This window comes from Gorilla gorilla, chromosome 5 (assembly GCF_029281585.2).
Source record: "Gorilla gorilla gorilla isolate KB3781 chromosome 5, NHGRI_mGorGor1-v2.1_pri, whole genome shotgun sequence".
Classification (NCBI taxonomy): domain Eukaryota; kingdom Metazoa; phylum Chordata; class Mammalia; order Primates; family Hominidae; genus Gorilla; species Gorilla gorilla.
The window spans coordinates 183,998,444-184,020,289 of record NC_073229.2 but is presented as its reverse complement, the minus strand read 5'-3'; the positions used below and the strand labels follow the sequence as shown (position 1 = coordinate 184,020,289).

Genomic DNA, 21,846 nt, shown 5'->3' with positions numbered 1-21,846 from the left:
TTCCGTTCTCCGCTTTCGCGCCCTTCCCATCGGCTATCTAATTGGACAAAAATGCCGAGCCCGCCCCTTCCCCGGAGCCTCACTTCCGTCACAGTCCCGTTTCTCTCCCTGTTGCCCCCGCCTCTTTTTCCTTCCCGCCGTGCCCTGCGGCCGGGCCGGGGCAGCCGGGAAGCGGGTGGGGTGGTGTGTTACCCAGTAGCTCCTGGGACATCGTTCGGGTACGCTCCACGCCGTCGCAGCCACTGCTGTGGTTGCCGGTCGGCTGAGGGGCCGCGATACTGGTTGCCCGCGGTGTAAGCAGAATTCGACGTGTATCGCTGCCGTGAAGATGGAGGGGCCTTTGTCCGTGTTCGGTGACCGCAGCACTGGGGAAACGATCCGCTCCCAGAACGGTAAGGGCGGGCTGGGCCTGGGTCGGGTTTGCGGCCGGGGAGGGCCGAGTCCCACCGCGACCGGACCCCGGCTGCCCTCGTGCCTCTCCTTTACCTCCGCAGAAAGGGCCTCGGGGCCCTGCAGCCGGACCCAGCCCACCCGCCGTTCTCTGGGGCAGGGCGCTGTGGACCCCCTCTTCCCACAGCGAGGAGGAGCCCCGGAGCGCGCGGCAGGGTTTTGAGACCGGCAACGCGTGGATGTGGTGTCCGGGACGGCGTTGGAAACGCGCCCTCCGCGGGAAAGCGGGCCTCCCGGGCTCGCACGTGCGGGCCACGCCTCGCACCCCCTTTTGTTTCAGGGCGACCCCCTGAGCGTCCATGTTAAACGCCAGGTTTCATTTTAGGACCATTTACCAGAAAAAGAGTAGGTCCATCCGCGCGCCGTCGGATGAGCCCGGTGCCCTGTCCGCCCGCAGCTGTAGTCGAGGTCGGGCGCCCGGCGTCTAGCTGTATCCGGGTTGCCAGCTTCTTACAGTAGAGTTAGCCCAGGAAACGCCACTCGAGTGCGTTGACCCCAGGAGACGGCAACGCTAACTTAGCAGAGCGTTTGCTGTCGGGCCTTTGGATATCTACAGAGCTTACTCTTTCTTGATAGATTCCTAATTTTTTTCGTAAACAAATCTGAAAGTCACCACCTTCCCCGTTGACTACCGATTTCTCTCCTCACAGATAAAGAGAGTTTTAATGAGCAAAAAACTTGCAGAATCTGAAGGAAAAGGCTGGTATAGCTGTACGAAGTGGCAGAGCATGAAATTGGTGGTTATTACTCTTTTTTTTTTTCCCGCCATCAGATTCCACTCCGCATCAAAGCTGTGCCAAATAGGCTCGCTTTGTTTAGGGACAGGGTCCCACCTGTCGCCCAGACGAGAGTGCCATCATAGCTCACTGCAGTCTCCAAGCACAGGCCCGCGCCGCCGCATCCGGCTTTGTTTTTATTTTTTGTAGAAATGGGTTTCGCTATGTTGCCCAAAGGGGTCTCAAACTCCTGGCATCAAGCGATCCTCCTGCCTCGGCCTCGCAGTGTTGGGATTACACATGTGAGCCACAGTGTCTGGCCCCATTTAGACTCTTAGTAGGTGGTTTTTAAATAATTAACACGGATTTGTAGAGTTGGGAAATACGGGGGCTGTTGGATGTCATTTACCTTTAGGCTGAAATTACTGTCTTTCAGAGTTGTGGCTTATCCTCATTTCTTTTTTATTTTTGTTTTTAATTGATTGTCTACAGTTATGGCTGCAGCTTCGATTGCCAATATTGTAAAAAGTTCTCTCGGTCCAGTTGGCTTGGATAAAATGTTGGTGGATGATATTGGTGTAAGTACACATAACTGTTGTGTTAGTTTCCTTAAAGTAAAACTATCTTCAGTGTTTTGCTATGTTCTTTCTTTGACTTAATCAGAATCCACGTACTGGAAGGTGATATTAAAGGTGAACGTGTATTATAATGGGGCTGTGTTGATTTCTGTAAGTGGTTCATATTTTTTCCTGCGAATTTCTTAGGATGTAACCATTACTAACGATGGTGCAACCATCCTGAAGTTACTGGAGGTAGAACATCCTGCAGCTAAAGTTCTTTGTGAGCTGGCTGATCTGCAAGACAAAGAAGTTGGAGATGGAACTACTTCAGTGGTAGGTAGACTGGCTAAAGAATGATCATTTTTCTAAAAACGACCGACTTTCAGAAAGTTGAAGCCATAAGTGGGTCATTTGTGCTGTGTCAGAAATAAGTTACATATTCTGAATGCCCAGAAGATTGAGCAAGAAGAAAAAAGAAGTTACACATTTAAGAGGGGAAATAAGCTTCTTAGGTACAGATTCAGAAACAAAATTTGTAAGTTGATAGTTAACAGCTAGTTTGTACAGTTTAAGTAGGAAAGAATTTGAGTTCATTTGACATAGCCCCATTGTTTTAAATGTTGGTATTCACAAGTTTTGAGGGCTTATTTTTCCCTTTATGGCGGTATTCAGACATCACACAGATTTTTTTATGGTCTCTCAAAAGTCTTGTTTCCTCCCCCATCACCCCTTGAGACTTGGAAAGCTCTCAACTTTTCTGATTATTTGGAGGATAAAATGTTACCAATCTGGGGGAGAAACAATGTTTTTATATTATTATTTTTAAGAGACCATCTGTAGCACAGGCTGAAGTGCTGCAGTGCTGTCATATCTCACTGCAGCCTAGAACTCCTGGGTTCAAGCAATCCTCCTGCCTTAGCTTCCCAGAGTGCTTGGGATTGCAGGCATGTGCCACCACAACCACCTAATTAAAAACCTTTTTTTTTTTTTTTTTTTTTTTTTTTTTTTAGAGACAGGGTCTCGCTATGTTGCCCAGGCTGGTCTTGAACTCCTGGCCTCAAGTGATCCTCCCTTCTCGGCCTCTGTAGTGCTGGGATTACACGCATGAGCTGCACTCAGCCTGTTCTGTTTTTTAAATCCTGACAGGTAATCTCAGGAATTCAAAATGGGAGTGTGAGAAATTAATAAATACATCATGATATGACAGTGTGATCTTATCGAGTCAGTAAATGTGATACACATTATAAACTCTTCATAGATCATCCAGCATGCTGGTATAGTAGAAACACTATTGTTTGGTGAGAAAGATGTTAATTCTGTAGAAACTAGTTAGTTTGTGGGGAAAATGTATTTCTAGATTAAACTTCAGCCATGAAAGAATGGAATCTACTCCTAAAATATGAATATGATCTTTGTCTAACTTACGATAATGTGATTTAACAAATGTAGTTTTCCTCCCATAAGAAGCTGACAGTCTTTTTTGCTTTAAAAATATTTCTTAGTGTTTTATCAACTTGAATAACTATCTTTTTTAAATAAAATAATAGCCTAATATAGGTCATGTGAATAGTCACACTTGGTTTAGCTTCTGTTGAGCACTGTCTCTAAAGGTAATAGATGTGTTGTCTTTTACGGTTGTATTGCTGAACTAGTTTCTTATTGCTGAACTAGTTTCTTACAACATTTTTCTGGCTCCTACCCAGTTTGGGCCATTTGCATTTATAATACAATAAGACCTCACTGAACATCCACAGTGGCTTCATGGAAACTGACTTTAAGAGGAAAGATGATGTATAAAAAAACAAGTTTTCCTCCCCCCATCAGCGTTACAATAAACAACTGTATTTGAGAAATTGCTGTCCATTGTTTTGCTTAAAGTGGCAGTTTCCAAGAATTTATGAGTAACGTTGAAGACTTAAGAGTGTTTTGTAGCGTTCTTCTCCCTTCACCCCCAGGTTTCTAATAACCAGTTAATTCATTTCACCACTACCATTTTGGTTAATAATATATGGCCATTTTAGTGTCATTTCATATGTATTGCACATGTTGAATATCCAGCACACTCAGATCAGTGAATGTTTTCTCAACAGGTTATTATTGCAGCAGAACTCCTAAAAAATGCAGATGAATTAGTCAAACAGAAAATTCATCCCACATCAGTTATTAGTGGCTATCGACTTGCTTGCAAGTAAGATTGTTTGCATTCAGAGAAATTTTTTTTGATGTAATAGTTGTAAACTGTGTTGTCTTAACGTTTTGATTAATAACTAAATTTTAATTTGAAAACCTTCAATTTAAATGTTTTAGCATTTAAGTAGTAATATTTGAAGTTAAAAACTTGGACCAGTATCTTTTTTCCCATTTGACTACCACATTTTCTCCTAATAATAGATTTTAGTGGCTATGCTTATGGGATAGATTAAACTTGCCATGATCTGAAGAGGGAGGGTTTTTTCATGTCCTCCTCCTATATGAAATGGCTGAACAGATATTATTACTTATGACATTTTGGCTCTGTGTTAAGCATGATGAATGCAAAGAGTTTTGAGTAGTGACTTTATAAGCGTTTTTCTCCCCCACACTTTTAAACAGGGAAGCAGTGCGTTATATCAATGAAAACCTAATTGTTAACACAGATGAACTGGGAAGAGATTGCCTGATTAATGCTGCTAAGACATCCATGTCTTCCAAAATCATTGGAATGTATCCTTGTGGTTGTCAGATAAAATTTAGACTTTTTAAAGCATAAGACTTTGAGATGGGCATGGTGGTGTGTGTCTGTAGTCCCAGCTACTAAGGAGGCTGAGGTAGAAGTATTAATTGAACCCAGGAGTGCCAGTCCAATGTGGGCAACATAGCAAGACCCTGTCTCGGGATGGGGTGCGTGTGTGCGCATGTGTGCACGCAGGCATGCGTAGTAGCAGTATCAATTTTGTGCAATAAAATTTTGAATAACCAATTTTATGCAAATTGATATCAATAGAGAGGAGTAATGCTGTATTGAAATTACCTGTTGCCTTCCCTGCTTTTTTAGGGTGAAAAGGTAATAAAAAGCATGTCCAAAAGTGATACGAATTGCAGATAGTGATAATGTTGTAACATTTTGGTGACAAATAATGCTTGCTTCTTTAATAGATTAGATTACTAAAAGGAAGTCCCTTGAAATTACCCTTGATTTTTCACGTGTGTACCCTTTGTCCATTCCAAACCTGTTACTGTCCTTAACTTTTGGCGTAGAAATGGTGATTTCTTTGCTAACATGGTAGTAGATGCTGTACTTGCTATTAAATACACAGACATAAGAGGCCAGCCACGCTATCCAGTCAATTCTGTTAATATTTTGAAAGCCCATGGGAGAAGTCAAATGGAGAGTATGCTCATCAGTGGCTATGCACTCAACTGTGTGGTGGGATCCCAGGGTAAGGTTTGGGATTTGGTTTATAGAATGAGATTGCTACAGATTAAAACTAGCTTTGCTTTTGGCTGGGCACGGTGGCTCATGCCTGTAATCCCAGCACTTTGGGAGGCCGAGTCAGGTGGCTCACGAGGGCAGGAGTTTGAGAGCAGCCTGTCCAATATGGTGAAACCTCATCTCTACTAAAAAATACAAAAATTAGCTGGGCATGGTGGCACCTGCCTGTAGTCCCAGCTACTTGGGAGGCTGAGGAAGGAGAATCACTGGAACCTGGGAGGCGGAGATTGCAGTGAGCCAAGATCACACCACTGCACTCCAGCCTGGGCTACAGAGTGAGACTCCGTCTCAAAAAAAAAAAAAAAAATGTATTTTTGTGGATTATGTGCAGTACATCTTTTTGTAATTTAAAGCACATACAACATGGTAGAAGGAATGTGAATTAAAAGAAATTACGTGCATTTAATGCCATAAAATTTTTCTAAGATAAAATGCAATGAATTATAGTCTAAATTTGTGTGTTTACATACAATCGATTATAGGTACTCTTTATTATGCTTTTAAGGATAGACGTATTAACTTAATCTTATGTTCAATTGTAGGCATGCCCAAGAGAATCGTAAATGCAAAAATTGCTTGCCTTGACTTCAGCCTGCAAAAAACAAAAATGAAGCTTGGTGTACAGGTGGTCATTACAGACCCTGAAAAACTGGACCAAATTAGACAGAGGTATGTTGAGAGATTATTTTTGGCCTTTTAGGTGTGAGTGTCTTGGAGGACTTTAACATTTTTAGCCAAGTCAAACTATTTTACTTCCAGAAAAATTAGCCTGGTGGTGTTTTTAGAGGGATTTGGGGTTATACAACCTATATGAAAATCGGCCTTTTTGTGGAATTTTGATTGTATGAGTCTATTAATATTAAAGATGTAAAAGACAGAAATCTAATTTCCTCAAAGCAGTACAGAACTCAGCAGTATAGTATTGACTGTAACCTACTGTTTGCTAGATACTGGAGGTGCAGGTGATATTAGTGGTTGGCATGCCAGAAGAGCTAATGGTGGAGGTAGTGTGACCATTGCTATAGATTTGACTGCCTGACAGTCACTTAAAACAATAAATTGTTTAGGCTGGGCACAGTGGCTCATGCCTGTAATCACAATACTTTGAGAGGCTGAGGTGGCAAGAATCTGAAGCCCAGGAGGTCGAGGCTGCAGTGAGCTGTGATTGTACCACTGCACTCCAACCTGGGTGACAGCGAGACCCTGTCTCAAAAAAAAAAAAAAAAAAAAATGAGTAGTTTAAACAGTAGTTGAACCAGACCTACAAGAAAGCTTTGCCAAGAGTAAGAAATGTGCTGTCATCTTTTAAATCAGTCTGCACGGGTATTCTTTTTTCCTTCCTTCCTCATACAACAAAGTGTCCTTTCTTCCATCAAAGCCAGTCCCTCTACAGTAAGTGTTCTAGAGTCTGTTTCCTTCTGCTCTAGAGCCTTGTCTTTGATTCTTGTTTCATACTTGCATCTTCAACTAATTATGCTCTTTCCTGGATTCTTCGTGTGGCTCTTTTGTCCTTCAAGCTTCTTCGTACATCCTCGTGCTATTGGTACTCCCTATCGTACATCTTTACAGGCAGATGTCATGAGTGGTTTACTACACAAAACTTCTCTGGTGCTTTTCTTATCCCTTTTCAGCCCTGTTCTCCATTTGAGGGACTGCATGTTAAGGTCTCTAGCGTGAAATTCGGAAGACATTTTCAGCCTTCCTCTTACTTGACCTTTAGCAACCCTTTGATTATGTCCTTCTTGAAATGCTTTCGGGGATGGAAGGCTTTGTGATGCTGCTTTGTCTGGACCATCTCATAATAACTCTCCAGGATAGCCCCTTTGTTCCCATGACTTCATGTATTATCTCTCTATGCCAGAGACTCTTTCAGCTGTTGCTCTGAGCTCCAAACACATACCTCTATCTAGTAGAATGCTTTTCAAGCATCTCAAAGTGAACATGTCTAAAACTGAACTTGTGATAATACCGCAAATCTGCTTTTGACCATTTTAGTGATGGGGAGTCCTTCACACAGGCAGAAAACTAGGAAATGTCCTTAACTCCTCCTTTTTACCAACACTTTTTCTCCTAATCTGTCACCAAGACCACTTGATTTCTACCTCCAAATTAATTTTACCTACTTTTCATTTTCTTGCCTAGACTGTTGTAGAAACACACCCAAGCTAGTCTCTTAGAGAAGCTTTTCTTTCTTCTTCAATCTAAATTATATTCTGTTGTAACTTCCTGTATTTTTTCTTCCTGGGGCTTACTACAGTTTTTACCATGAGTTTATATAACAGTGTGTAGCACACAGTACTTGTTTAGTAGACAAGCTGCTTTTGAGGTTGATCTGTAATTCATTTTACTTTAAAAATTCTTCGAATGATCTATTCACATGGCTTCACTCATATTGACTCTTCAAATCTGGATCTCCCATAGTTTATGGTTTCCATGATGTAAGTGACTACCTCCTGGGAGCTTCACCTGAGTAACAGCAGAGACTTCAAACTTAATCTTGTCCTCAACTGAACTCTCATTTCCCATCCAGCCCCCAAAACTCTTGCTATTTTACTCCAGGATCACCCAAGCCATAAAATTTGACTTTTCTGTTTAGGTTGTCTTTCAGCTTATATCTCATGTTATTATCTTCTTGTCTTCAGCCATTCAGTGCAGTTTCCACATTGATAATCAGGGAATCCTTTTGAAAACGCAGATGATATACTAGTCTTGCTTAAAGATATTAAGCTTAGTATGTAGACTGTTTGGTGTAACCTGCAAGGTTTTTCACTTTTCTGGTTCTACCTTCTTTTGTGCTTTCAACTCTGGACTCCTGTTTTTGTTTGTTTGTTTGTTTGTTTTTGAGACGGAGTTTTGCTCTTGTTAAGTTTTGCTCTTGTTGCCCAGGCTGGAGTGCAGTGGCACGGTCTCGGCTCACTGCGACCTCCGCCTTCTGGGTTTAAGTGATTCTCCTGCCTCAGTCTCCTGAGTATCTGGGATTACAGGCACCCGCCACCAGGCCCAACTAATTTTTTGTATTTTTAGTAGAGGCGGTTTCACCGTGTTGGCCAGGTTGGTCTCGAACTCCTGACCTCAGGTGATCTGCCCGCCTCAGCCTCCCAAAGTGCTGGGATTACAGGCGTGAGCCACTGCGCTTGGCCTGGACTCCTCTTCATTGTCCACCTCCTAGGCTAAAGTTATGTCTTTTATGTGCTTGTAATCTCTGCATACCACTTTAGTGACACTTGCCCTGGAGTGTGATTGGTAATCCCTCTCCCCACTAGATCCTTGAAGGCAGGACCTGTGTTCCCTGTTTAACCATAGTTCTCAATTAGTAATTCAAATTTGGGTTGGGGAGAGCTAAGTGGTAATTTTTAATTCCTTCAAATTTTCCATGAATTGGACTAATTTAAATTCTGGTCAGAGATAACAAAGGATAATACAATTTGATCTATGATTATCTTGTGATAAATACTTAATGGAAGTTAAAGGTAAATTCTTTTTAAAAATCACAGAAGGTAACTCGGGTTACAAAAATACTTTGCAGAGAATCAGATATCACCAAGGAGAGAATTCAGAAGATCCTGGCAACCGGTGCCAATGTTATTCTAACCACTGGTGGAATTGATGATATGTGTCTGAAGTATTTTGTGGAGGCTGGTGCTATGGCAGTTAGAAGAGTTTTAAAAAGGGACCTTAAACGCATTGCCAAAGCTTCTGGAGGTATGTCTTGTGCTGGCTGTCATGTAAAATACTTTTATTATACCTGACCCCAGCAAAGGTCTTTCTACATTGGAATATTGACAGAAAACAGCTCAAAAACATTTATATTCTCTTAATGCTTTGTGCTACCAACACATTTATAGAGCCATTTTTCATGTAACTGGAGAAATTAAGTTTGTTGGAAATTCATGAACTGAATTTGTTCATTTCTAAAATGACATAGTTCCATCTTAGGATAAAAGGAGTTACTGTGTGCTGCCTAACTAAATTCTAAACTTGTAATATAGCACTTTTATCACAAATGCTACTGAGTCCAAGGATATTAAAATCATGAAAGAGCAATATTCACAGATCCTTTGTAACTCTTACTAGCAACTATTCTGTCAACCCTGGCCAATTTGGAAGGTGAAGAAACTTTTGAAGCTGCAATGTTGGGACAGGCAGAAGAAGTGGTACAGGAGAGAATTTGTGATGATGAGCTGATCTTAATCAAAAAGTAAGAGCTACTTTCTAAAATTGTAAAGTTATACCGATTTTGTTAAGTAAAAGTAGGTTTTCTTCCCATTTATTTGCTGCCTGTAGTCTCACAGTGATACGAGCAGTTATACGCATGGGATAAAATAACATTGGGCCACTGTAAATTGAGATGAAGTAACCATTTTCATCTCTTCTGCATGGACTAGACATTGTTTCTGTATAGTATATCTAAATATCCTGTGTAGGCAGGACTTAAGGGAACTTTATGTAGACTTATTTTATTAAAATGCCATTTTTTTAAGAAATTGATGGTCTTGGCAAAAAAATTTTTCAAAAATGCTGTTACAAGAATTGCACTTTTGTTTTGAACAGTACTAAGGCTCGTACATCTGCATCGATTATCTTACGTGGGGCAAATGATTTCATGTGTGATGAGATGGAGCGCTCTTTACATGATGCACTTTGTGTAGTGAAGAGAGTTTTGGAGTCAAAATCTGTGGTTCCCGGTGGGGGTGCTGTAGAAGCAGCCCTTTCCATATACCTTGAAAACTATGCAACCAGCATGGTAAGAACAGTCATTTCTTGTCTTAGAGACCTGAGAGCAGTAGCTGTGGACTTTAATTTTTTTTTCCCTTTTGTGAAGTCACCTAATTGTCTTCTTTTCCTAGGGGTCTCGGGAACAGCTTGCGATTGCAGAGTTTGCAAGATCACTTCTTGTTATTCCCAATACACTAGCAGTTAATGCTGCCCAGGACTCCACAGATCTGGTTGCAAAATTAAGAGCTTTTCATAATGAGGCCCAGGTTAACCCAGAACGTAAAAATCTAAAATGGTAAGCATAACAGTTTCCCGCTCTTTGTTAACCTCTGCAGAACAGGTTGCATTAAAAAGGATAGTAGTCAATTACATGTCAGCAAACATAAGTAACAGACTTTGTCAAATACTTAACATGAAAAACTTCACAGCAAGCATTTGTTGTTCAGTCACTGTAATTCAAGGGATAATGACTAATTATTAGCACTGGTGTGTCTTAGTTAACTGTGATTGCTAATCTCTCCCTGCTTCTTTTGGTAGAAAGACTACCTACAAGATCTCTAGTCTGATTTAAAAATCAAGCTTAATACTTGAATGAAATGCTGGAGTTAATAGGCCACCTAATTAAATTGTAAGCGGCCGTTTAATAATTCTTTCTTAATTGCAGGATTGGTCTTGATTTGAGCAATGGTAAACCTCGAGACAACAAACAAGCAGGGGTGTTTGAACCAACCATAGTTAAAGTTAAGAGTTTGAAATTTGCAACAGAAGCTGCAATCACCATTCTTCGAATTGATGATCTTATTAAATTACATCCAGAAAGTAAAGATGATAAACATGGAAGTTACGAAGATGCTGTTCACTCTGGAGCCCTTAATGATTGATCTGATGTCTCTTTTATTTATAACAATGTTAAATGCAATTGTCTTGTACCTTGAGTTGAGTATTACACATTAAAGTACAAGCTGTAAACTTGGGTTTTTGTGATGTAGGAAATGGTTTCCATCTGTACTTTGGTCCTCTGATTTCACATATTACAACCTAGTATTTTATTAGTTTAAAAAGAAATTGAGGTTGTTCAAAGTTTAAGCAATTCATCCTCTCTGAACACACATTGCTATTCCCATCCCACCCCCAATGCACAGGGCTGCAACACCACGACTTCCGCCCGTTCTCTCCAGTGTGTGTAACAGGGTCACAAGAATTCGACAGCCAGATGCTCCAAGAGGGTGGCCCAAGGCTATAGCCCCTCCTTCAATGTTGACCTAAGGGGGAGAAAAGATTTAGATTGTTTATTCTTCTGTGGACACAGTTTAAAATCTTAAACTTGTCTTTTTCCTCTTAATGTATCAGCATGCTACCCTTTCAAACTCAAATTTTCATTTTAACTGCTTAGGAATAAATTTACACCTTTGTGAAAATCCATCCCTGCCTATCTTACCTCGTTCCTTTTATGCCAAGTAAGCTAATGTCTTTTTAACTATTACCCACATGGCCAACACCTAGAAGATACTATCTTAAAATTGGATTGTGAAATTCACTGGTAAGCTCTCAGGGTTACTTGTGCATCTTTACCTTCTCTGGGTTTAATCCAAGTTCTTTAACTATTGCAGCAGAGATGGCTGCAAAGGCTTCATTGATTTCAAATATGTCAACATCTTCCAGTGACCAACCTGCTTTTGTAACCTAGAGGAAAGATTCATAGAAAAGAGGTCTAAACTTGGGTGGAAAGGCTAAAGTTAAACCATTCTTTGTCAACATAAATATATGCTTCTTGATACTGGCAACTGCTACTTTGGTTTGTTATTAGGTTAATACAGTGACATTCTCACACATTTTTGCCTTAGTGACATCCATTCCATCCAAAAGGTTAAGGATGTGATCTAAAAGATCCCTTAGAAATTCTAAATTGTCTTAAATTTTGAACCAGTAGCATCTGTTATGTGTACCTAAGGCTAATGTAACAGAATCAGTTCCCCTAGAAAGCATGCGATCCAAATGCTCTCAGTGGCTGGGGGTAGTGGCTCACACCTGAAATCTCAACACCTGGGGAGCCTAAGGCAAGAGGATCAATTGAACTCAGGAGTTCAAAACCAGCCTGGGCAACATAGACCTTGTCTCTACAAAATGAAGAAGGCGTGGTGGTGCACCTGTAGTTCGAGGTAACGGGAGGCTAAGGCAGGAGGAATATTTGAGCCTAGGAGTTTTGAGGCTGCAGTGAGCTATGATGGTGCCACTGCACTCCAGCCTGGACAACAGAGCAAGACCTTATCTCAAAAATAGAAATAAATGCTCTTGGTTACTCTTCTGGTAGGGAAAGACTAGAGATAACTACATGAATAAGCTCATTTAAGGCTAACAGGAAGACAAATTTCATAAAAGGGAATAGGGTTATACTCACAGCTTGCTTTATGGCTGGAATTGGTCCTATTCCCATAATGGAAGGCTCCACACCCACTTGGGACCAGGAAACTATCCGTGCTAAAGGTGTAAGCCCACGTTTATCAGCTTCTGACTTCTTCATAAGAACGACAGCTGCAGCACCATCATTTATTCCTGTAAAATATGAGTGACTTAATTTCTACCATGCTTATTAACCTCAGTTACATATCTGTGGCTTCTTTACCACCTGAAGACATGAGTTAAATGATTTTACCTGTTGGCTAAGGCATTTACTATAATTCAACAGACTTTACAGTATACATAGAAATTATGTTTGGCAATATATTGACCACAAAACTTTCCAACTAGAGAAAGTGGTAGGATTACAGTAGTCAGGGCTGGGCATGGTGGCTCACGCCTGTAATCCCAGCACTTTGGGAGGTGGAGGAGGGTGAATCACCTGAGGTCAGGAGTTTGAGACCAGCCTGACCAATAGGGTGAAAGCCATCTCTACTTAAAATAGAAAAATCAGCCGGTGTGGTGGTGTGTGCCTGTAGTCCCAGCCACTCAGGAGGCTGAGACAGGAGAATTGCTTGAACCTGGGAGGCGGAGATGGCAGTGAGCCAAGATTGCACCACTGCACTCCAGCCTGGGTGACAGAGTGAGGCTCCGTCTCAAAAAGAAAAAAAAAGGATTACAGCAGTTAGGGAGGGGAGATCTCTGACAGGAAATGGAAGAATAAGCTTGGGCTTCACAAGGAGGTATTGGGAGTTTCTGGTACTGGAAAAATACAAAGGTAGATAAACTGAAGTTCCCTAATTTACTTCTTCATTTGTATGTCTAGTTGGGATGTCAAGAAACCAAATTAATTCTTTCATCATTATAGGTATAGGTTAAGTCAATGATCAAATACAGAGAAATGACATGTTTCCTTAAACTGTCTTAAGAATAATTTTGTATATAAATACTGAGTTGGGTGTGGTGGCTCATGCCTGTAGTCCCCCAGCTACTTGGGAGGTTAAGGCAAGGGGGCTCACTTGAGCCCAGGAGTTTGAGGCTGCAAGTGAGCAATGATCATATTGCTGCACACGAACCTGGCTGGCAGAGTGAGTCCCTGTCCCAAAAAATAGTACTTTTGTATATAAATAAAGAGAAAAATATTCACTTGGTAGACATTATAGGACATAGTATTCCCCCAGATGTCCTTCAGAAAATCTAACCTGAAGCATTGGCTGGGGTGACTGTTCCCGTTCCATCGGTAAGAAAGTAAGGCTTTAGCTTGGACATGGCTTCTATGTTGCTCCCATGGCGAGGAAACTCATCTGTTTTAACTTCAATAAGACCTAAGCAAAGGAAAACCAATTACTCGAGATTAGTCCAGAGACAGAAGTAAGTGTGCTGGGAATGGTGGGTTCTCTGCCATTACATGAGGATTCATATTTAGCAGAAAAGTTTTAGTATGTGACCACTTTGATGACAACAGGAGGAAAGTACACACAAGAATTATTGTACATGAAAACAATTTATGAGTATGTCCTTATGAGACACCTGTGTTTTCCAAATCCATAGGCCTTCCTGAGGAAAGTAGCTACCAGGGACCTGTTTGTGCCAAATTCTGCTATAGTTTGGGTCATATTACTTGGCTGGTTATGAGTGAGTGGATCACGTGCACTGCTGGCAGGACATAAGAGATGTCAGTTATCAATAAGGGAGCTTGACGGGAGCATTCTGTATTAGAAAATAGCGAGTGACCCCAAAAGATCCACCCTTTAGAAATGTGAAATGGAGGTCACACAGAAGCAGCGAGAAGTAATGGGTGTCCACTTCTGAGGAGGTTGAGCCTATACAGGACACAGGTCAGCTGGTGCCTCCTAACAACCATGAGCCAGTGCTCCGCTTCTCATGAAACCTGCTGTGTGTGCACAGTGGTCATGGACACTCTGGAACCAAGAGTGCTTGAGTGCTGACATAGGTCCCATGTTACCGTGTCCTGTAAACCCAGCATACCCCCTCCCCACATTCATGTATCCAGGACATATATTTGCAACCTGAAAAACATAACTAAGATATAATTTCTAAAGAGTCCTATGTATTACTCTTTTAGATGTTACTCTTACCTATAAATACGCTGACGTTTAAACTATTATGATATACTCACCTTTTCTAGTTGACACCAAAACTGGTACAATCTCTTTGTCAAAATGGCCAGCTTTCTGTGCATTCTCTGTCCTGTTCTGGGACAGAACTGCAACCTTGTCCTGATCTTCTCTACTCACTTGCCATTTTTTGGCTACATTTTCAGCTGGGAAAGGAGAAAAACAGCAAAAAACTAACATTTTCATGAACTGGCATTTGATAGCTCAAGTCGTCCACATTTGACCACGCACTGACTGACCACACATGCTAGCAGGCTCATGGTGGCCTGTGCAATGCTCTGTGTGGGGTGGCCCTGCCTGCCACTGGCAGTTGGTTTGGAAATGTTGCAGTGACTCTCAGGAGTCATACTTCTCTCCTTCCCTTTCTATATAGTTGTAAACTTACAGAAATTTCCTTCACCCAGAGTCACCATTTATATTTTCCCTCCATTTGCTTTAATATTTTCTTTCTGAACCATCTGAGAGAAAGTTGGAGATACAATGCCTTCTTACTCTTAAATTTTAATTTCAGTGTATACTTCCCCAAAACAAGGCCACTTTCTTACATAAGCACAGTTATAAAACTCAAGAAATTGGGCCAAGTGTGGCGGCTCACACCTGCAATCCCAGCATTTTGGGAGGCCGAGGTGGGAGGATCAGTGAGCCCAGGAGTTTGAGACCAGCCTGGGCACAGCGAGACCCTGTCTCCATTAAAAAATAAATTTAGCTGGCATGGTGTGTGTGCCACGTAGCTAGTAGTCCTAGCTGCTTGGGAGGCTGAGGCAGAAGGATCACTTGAGCCTAGGAGTTCAAGGCTGCAGTGAGCCGTGATTGTGCCTCTGCACTCCAGCCTGGGTGACCCTGTCTCACAAAACAAAACAAAAATCAGGAAATTTAACATGAATCAAACACTATTATCTAATCCTTGGTCCACATTCAAATTTCACCTATTATTCCAGTAATGTCCTTCTAGCTCCTTTATTTGAGCCAATAAAGAAGCATGCATTGTACAACTATCAATCTCTCTAGTTTGCTTTTGTCTGTAACAGTTCTTCAGACTATGCTTCTTAAGCTTGATATTTTTGAAGAACATGGGCCAGTTCTTTGGTTAAGGGTCATCAATTTTGATTTGTCTGATGTTTCCTCAGAATTAGATTAAGATTCTGCCAAAAGGCAGAATGAATGATAGTATGATACCACTGAATGATAGTATGATTTTTCTCAGTGAGTCTTATTAGGACACAAATGACAATCAGTTCATCCCAGGTGATGTTATCTTTGATCACTTGGTTAAAATGGTTTGGTATTCACCAGGTTTCTAGCTTTTAAAGGTACCATTTTTTCCATTTATAAGTAACAATAATTTATCGGAGGTTCTTTTTGGATTATCAAAATATCTTCTTCCCCATCATATTTTCACCCACTAGTTTTAGCATTCATTGATGACTTTCTAACTCCAACATTCCTTCTATTGGTAAGATATTAATTGGCATTTTACCATAAAGAAAACCTTTTCCTTTTCTCCCATTTATTCAGTTATTTATATCAGGATGGACTCATACATTTTCATTTTATTGAATAAGTTATAACTCATTACTCTCATTACTTACTTTGATGCTGAAATTGTTCAATACTTGGGCAGTTATAACCCATTACTATCATTACTTATTTGCATGCTGAAATTGTTCAAAATTTGGGCAGTTACAACCCATTACTATCATTACTGACTTTGATGCTCAAATTGTTCAAAATTCCACTACAGGAAAGTGGAAGCCCCGTAGGCTGCCTCCTGTGTACTTTCAACGTGTCCCTAAGCATGTCCTTAATTTTTTAGCATTTTTTCCCTAGTCCTGGAAAAGGCCATTTCTCCAAACAACCTTAGTTCCTTTTAGTGGATAAATGTATTTAGAAGATCTGGGTGTCAGGACTGCTTGTTGTTACTGGTTTGTCATTGTTTCTAGGTCTGTTCAGTAGAAACTTCCATATGTATTATTTATAATTTTACATATACACACACACTCATGGTAACACCTTGAGTTCATACTGCATTTTGAGTTCTCCAAAATGCAACCTAACACCACAAGCTACATTCTTCTCCCTTTCCGTATTTGTAACTCTCTTCTACAAATGTGAGAATTGGCCAGGTTTGGTGGGTCACACCTATAATCCCAGCACTTTGGGAGGCTGAGGTGGGAGGATCCCTTGAGCTCAGGAGTTTGAGGCCAGCCTGGGCAACATGGTGAAACCCCATTTCTACAAAAAATACAAAAAATTAGCCAGGCATGGTGGTGAGTACCTGTGGTCCCAGCTACTCAGGAGGCTGAGGTGGGGGTTGCAGTGAGCCAAGATTGAGCCACTGCACTCCAGTCTGGGTGCCAGAGTGAGACCCGTCTCCACAAAAAAAAAAAAAAAAAAAAAAAAAGTTATTGCTTTGCTTTCTATGTCTTGTCTTTACTTATCAAGCTGTTTTTCTTTTTTTTTTTTTTTTTGTTGGATGATGTCTCACTATGTTGACCAGGCTGGAGTGCAGCAGCTACTAACAGGCAAAATCAACCATAGTATACTATACAACCTCAAACTGCTGGCCTCAAGTGATCCTCCCACCACAGCCTCCCTAGCAGCTGGGACTATAGGCACCTGCCACTGCACCCTGTAAAAGCTATTCTCTTATATATACTTCTAGAAGCTTTACATTTTTTGCTTTTATTTTTAAATCCATGATTTATCTCAAATTAGCTTTTATATAGGGTGTGAGGTAGGGATCTAGGTTCATCTTTCCCATGTGAGTAATCTGTTGTTCCAGCACCATTTGTTGAAAAGACTTTAATTTCTCCATTTCATTCCATTGATGCCTTTGTTGAAAACGAGCATAAGTCTGGGTCTATTTCTGAACTCTGTTCTCTTTCTCTGTCCTTATGCCAAAACCACACTGTCTTGTTTACAACAGCTTTATAGGTAATGTTAAAATCAGAGCATGTAAGTGCTATTTTCTGACTTCAAAATTGTTTTGGCTATTCTGAGTGCTTTGCATTTTATACAGTATTTATTTACACTATTTATTTATTTATTTATTTAGAGATGGAGTTTCATTCTTGTTGCCCAGGCTGGAGTGCAATGTGCAATATCTCAGCTTACTGCAACCTCTGCCTCTTAGGTTCAAGCAAGTCTCCTGCCTTGGCCTCCAGAGTAGCTGGGACTACAGGCACCTGCTGCCACACCTGGCTAATTTTTTGTAGTTTTAGTAGAGATGGGGTTTCACCGTGTTAGCCAGGATGGTCTTGATCTCCTGACCTCATGATCCGCCCGCCTCGGCCTCCCAAAGTGCTAGGATTACAGGCGTGAGCCACCGCGCCCGGCCAGAAGCTATTCTTTTGTTGTTGTTGTTGTTGTGTCACTATGTTACCCAGACTGGAATGCAGTAGATACTCACAGGTGCAATCATAGTAGACTGTGATAGCATTGCCCAGGCTAGACTCAAACTCTTGGACTCAAGCAATCTCCTGCCTCAGCTCTTCAGTAGGTGGGACTACAGGCACATACCACCATGCCTGGCTCCTTTAGTATTTCTTGTAGTATAGGTGTGCAGGCAATTCATTTTCCTTCATCTAAAAATGGCTCTTCACTTTCACTCGTTTTTTTTTTTTTGAGACAGAGTCTCACTCTGTTGCCCAGACTGGAATGCAGTGGCATGATCTTTTTTTAACTTTTTACTACAATTTGCTAAGGTGTAATTTTTCCCTTGTCCATCTTGGTCTTTGAACTTCTTTTCGCACCAAATGTGGAAATTTTCTTCAGTTTTTTTCTGCCCCATTCTCTCTCTTCCTTATGTATGAGATTCCTATTCCATGCATGCTAGTCCTATTTATTTTGTCCTGCAGACCACCAAGGCTCTGTTCATTTATATTTTATTTTTTTGAGACGGAGTTTCACTCTTGTTGCTCAGGCTGGAGTGCAATGGCGTGATCTCAGCTCAACGCAACCTCCGCCTCCCAGGTTCAAGCGATTCTCCTGCCTCAGCCTCCCGAGCAGCTGGGATTACAGGCATGCGCCACCAGCCTGGCTAATTTTGTATTTTTAGTAGAGACGGAGTTTCTCCATGTTGGTCATGTGGGTCTCGAACTCCCGACCTCAGGTGATCTGCCTGCGTTGGCCTCCCAAAGTGCTGGGATTACAGGCGTGAGCCACCACACCTGGCCTATTTTTAAATTTAATTTAATTTAATTTAATTTTTTGAGACAGAGTTTTGTTTGTTACCCAGGCTGGAGCGCAATGGTGTGATCTCAGCTTGCTGCAACCTCCACCTCCTGGGTTCAAGCTATTCTTCTGCCTCAGCCTCCCAAGTAGTTGGGATTACAGGCATGGGCCACCACATCCAGCTCATTTTTGTATTTTTAGTAGAGACAGGGTTTCCCCATGTTGCCAGGCTGGTCTTGAACTCCTGACATCAGATGATCTACCCGGCTTGGCCTCCCAAAGTGCTGGGATTACAAGCGTGAGCTACCGTGCCTGGCCTGTTCATTTATTCTTCATTATTTTTCTCTGTGTTCTTCAGGTTGTGTATATGATCTATCTTCAAACTTCCTGACCCTTTTTCTTCTGTCTCCAAGATGCTGTTAAGGCCATTCGGAATTTTTTTTCTTTTTTTTTAGAGATGAGGTCTAACTATGTTGCTCAGCCTAGTCTCAAACCCCCAGCCTCAAGTGATCCTCCCACCTCAGCCTCCCAAGGTGCTGGGATTACAGGTGTAAGCCACCATGCCTGGCCCCATCCCAGTGAATTCTTAATTTCAGATTGTGTACTTTGCAAGTTCTAGAATTTCTATTTGGTTCTTGTTTATATTTTTTCCTTTTACTCCTGAGATGTCCACATCTATTCCTCTATGAAGATTATATTTTCCTTTGTATCTTTAAACATATGTAAAATAGAGCCTTTAAGATCCTCATCTGATAATTCTAGTATTGCAGGGTCTGTTGACTGTTGTGGTTTTTTTCCACCCTGGTTGTAAGCTATATTTTCTTAATTCTTTGTGTATCTAGAAAGTTCTCATTGCATGCTGAACATTACAGTTGCTACATAACTGGACATATAGATTTTATTATCTTTAGAGAATATATTGAGTTTTGTTTCCACAAGCAGTCAAAATACTGGCAAATCACCTTGATCCTTTTGAGGCTTGTTTTTAAGCTTATTAGTTTGGGTCTAGAGTAGCTTTTACTCTACGGTTTTGGCCCTACCCCTAAACTCTGGTGTGTCCAAGGGGTTCAGTAAGGTTTCCACTCGCTTGTCCAGAACTTTTATCTCCTAGTAATCTATAAAATCTCCAGTTCACCTCTCCCTTGCAGCTCTTTTCTACTAGGCCTTGTAAGCTGTTATCTACAAGCTTAGTATTTGATCAAAGACTTAAGGGGAACCTTTTGCAGATTTCTGGAGCTCTTTTTTTCTTCTCCCCCTTATTCTGCCCCACAAACTCCAGCCATCTCAGAAGCCCCAAATTCTCTGCTTCTTCAGATCACTGAGACCACTGTTTCCAGCTTAGGCTCTGCCTCTCCATAACACAGTTTGGGAAGTGCCCCGGGTAGAGACAGTGACACTGGGGTTTTCCCTTCTCTCAAGGATCTCAGTCTTACATGAGTATTAGTCAAAACCTGACATATATAAAACAGTGGCTTTATATATTTTCACAAGTTTTATGCTTGTTTATAGTAGGAAATCTAATCTTTGTCAATTATTCCATCATGACCTGAGCCTTTTTTCTTTTCTTTTTTTTCTAAAGAAGAGCAATTTATTTTCTTACAGTTCTGGAGGCTGGAAGAGTACAATTCAATCCACAGTACACCTTGGAAAGGGCTCGGGATCTGAATTTTTAATGACCACCTCTAGTTATGGTTGAGGCAGTTGGTCACACAGTGTCTTCCATTGTCTGCCTGTGTTTTTATAGCCTTCTCTGTTGTGGCTCTAGGTCGAGAAGTGGTCAAGATGCCTTGAGCTTCTCATTGCTTCCCATATCCCTAAGCCCTTCCTTCCTTCCTAGCATTCATGCACACAGTTCCCTCTTGGAATCTTGTACTTTTCCCCATTACCTTTTTCACATATTTATGTGTTACATAAAACCAGAGCCATTGCTGCATGCATTTGAGCAAGGTGCTTAACTTCTCAGGGTTTGATTCTTTAACTCTAAAATGTCTATTCTGTTTCCTAAGTTTTATATGTATACTAAAGACAAGAGTGCTTTTGATTTCCCAGTTGCTTTGCCATTAAACTTAGACCACAGGACCCTTCAGCATGAATGACCAATAACCCAATTGTGTAGTACAAAAAGTACAGCTAGGTACCAAAAAAACAACTGGTTTATCTCTGTTACTACCTCTGCCACACAAGCACTATTTGTGGGCCCTGTTTCTTCATTTGGTAAAATGAGGGGTTGATCCAGAAGAACTCTGAGGTACTTCCCACTTCTAACATTCTCTGATAATCAAGTGTTCACAAAGAAGAGAATACTTACTTCACTTCAGTTAATCAAAGAAGAGATATAAAAATCCTTAAGACAGTCTCTGGCCATAAGGACAAAAGCACCTAAGAAGCAGATTATTATATGGTCTTTTTAACCTTTTTAAAGCTAATACAGTTTCAGCCATGTCTGCCTTACCTGTAATACCCATATGACAGTTGTGAAATGCATCTGTAAGACCATCACAGAGTATACTGTCAGTCAGTGGCATCTCACCTATCTTTACTCCTGTTCTCAAGTAAGCCAAGTGAGGAGCCTAGAAGTCAGAAATAAAAGTGGATTTAGGCTTAGTTGCAATTAGTCTTCTCCCCAGAATACAACTCAAAACTATCTAGTATTTCCTAAGTCTTCATCTAGGCCCCTTTGCAGCCCTTCTCCCCAGTTCTAGGTCCTCAGCCAGCCCAGGGTCTAAAGACCCCTGGAATTAGCAGACTTAATCTTTCCTATTGTTGGGAACCATTACTCTCCTACCTACCCATTTTCAATTCTCCCTCAAACCTACCCATTCTGTGTCCTGTTTCCTTAAGAATTCCATTTATTCTTTCCATCGAGGCAATTAATTATCTGTTAAATGAAGAAATCTTCTAAGGGCTTAAGTAAAGCTAACAATGTGTTACCTATTTCAATGGATGACATAATGTCTACAGTGAGAATAATCAGGCTAACTAAATGATGGGGAGGGATTTCTGAGTAGCGGCCAGTCTTAACTCTCACCGACTCAACAGCAGGTATATTAGAATGGAAAGAGTCATTGATTGGACTTAGTCGGAAGAGTTGTATTTGAATGCTGGCTCTGGTCCTCAGTTTCCTTACCTGTAAACTGGGAATGATATCATCTACCCTATACGGGGCTGTTGTGAACACATGTACAAAAGCACCTGGTAAAGTACTACACAGATGTCAGTGTCAT

At 41.2% G+C, this 21,846-nt stretch overlaps 2 protein-coding genes and 2 non-coding genes across 5 annotated transcripts in view; 3 read left to right on the top strand and 1 right to left on the bottom strand.

Moving 5' to 3' along the window:
• Positions 1-20: 20 nt before the first annotated feature.
• TCP1 (t-complex 1) lies at positions 21-10,887 on the top strand. Its single transcript, XM_019029044.3, has 12 exons — positions 21-392; positions 1,659-1,744; positions 1,931-2,059; positions 3,817-3,914; positions 4,319-4,429; positions 4,964-5,145; positions 5,741-5,867; positions 8,725-8,900; positions 9,273-9,396; positions 9,750-9,942; positions 10,046-10,209; positions 10,579-10,887. The coding sequence occupies exons 1-12, from the start codon at positions 329-331 to the stop codon at positions 10,793-10,795; spliced, it is 1,671 nt and encodes a 556-aa protein (XP_018884589.1). The 5' UTR covers positions 21-328; the 3' UTR covers positions 10,796-10,887.
• LOC115935162 (small nucleolar RNA SNORA29) lies at positions 4,081-4,220 on the top strand. The gene has a single exon (XR_004070862.1). It is a non-coding gene; the product is annotated as a small nucleolar RNA SNORA29 (small nucleolar RNA).
• On the top strand, positions 9,458-9,589 carry LOC115935158 (small nucleolar RNA SNORA20). Its single transcript, XR_004070858.1, has one exon. It is a non-coding gene; the product is annotated as a small nucleolar RNA SNORA20 (small nucleolar RNA).
• The window catches only part of ACAT2 (acetyl-CoA acetyltransferase 2), a 17,252-nt gene continuing 6,194 nt past the window's right edge, over positions 10,789-21,846 (bottom strand). For both annotated transcript variants that reach the window (XM_004044902.4, XM_004044903.5), the window contains exons 4-9: positions 21,075-21,192; positions 14,452-14,595; positions 13,514-13,636; positions 12,313-12,467; positions 11,487-11,597; positions 10,789-11,176 (exon numbers count right to left, since the gene is read on the bottom strand). In XM_004044902.4, coding sequence (XP_004044950.4) covers positions 11,006-11,176; positions 11,487-11,597; positions 12,313-12,467; positions 13,514-13,636; positions 14,452-14,595; positions 21,075-21,192 — 822 coding nt within the window. In that variant the 3' untranslated portion in view covers positions 10,789-11,005. The remainder of the gene's footprint in view (positions 11,177-11,486; positions 11,598-12,312; positions 12,468-13,513; positions 13,637-14,451; positions 14,596-21,074; positions 21,193-21,846) is intronic.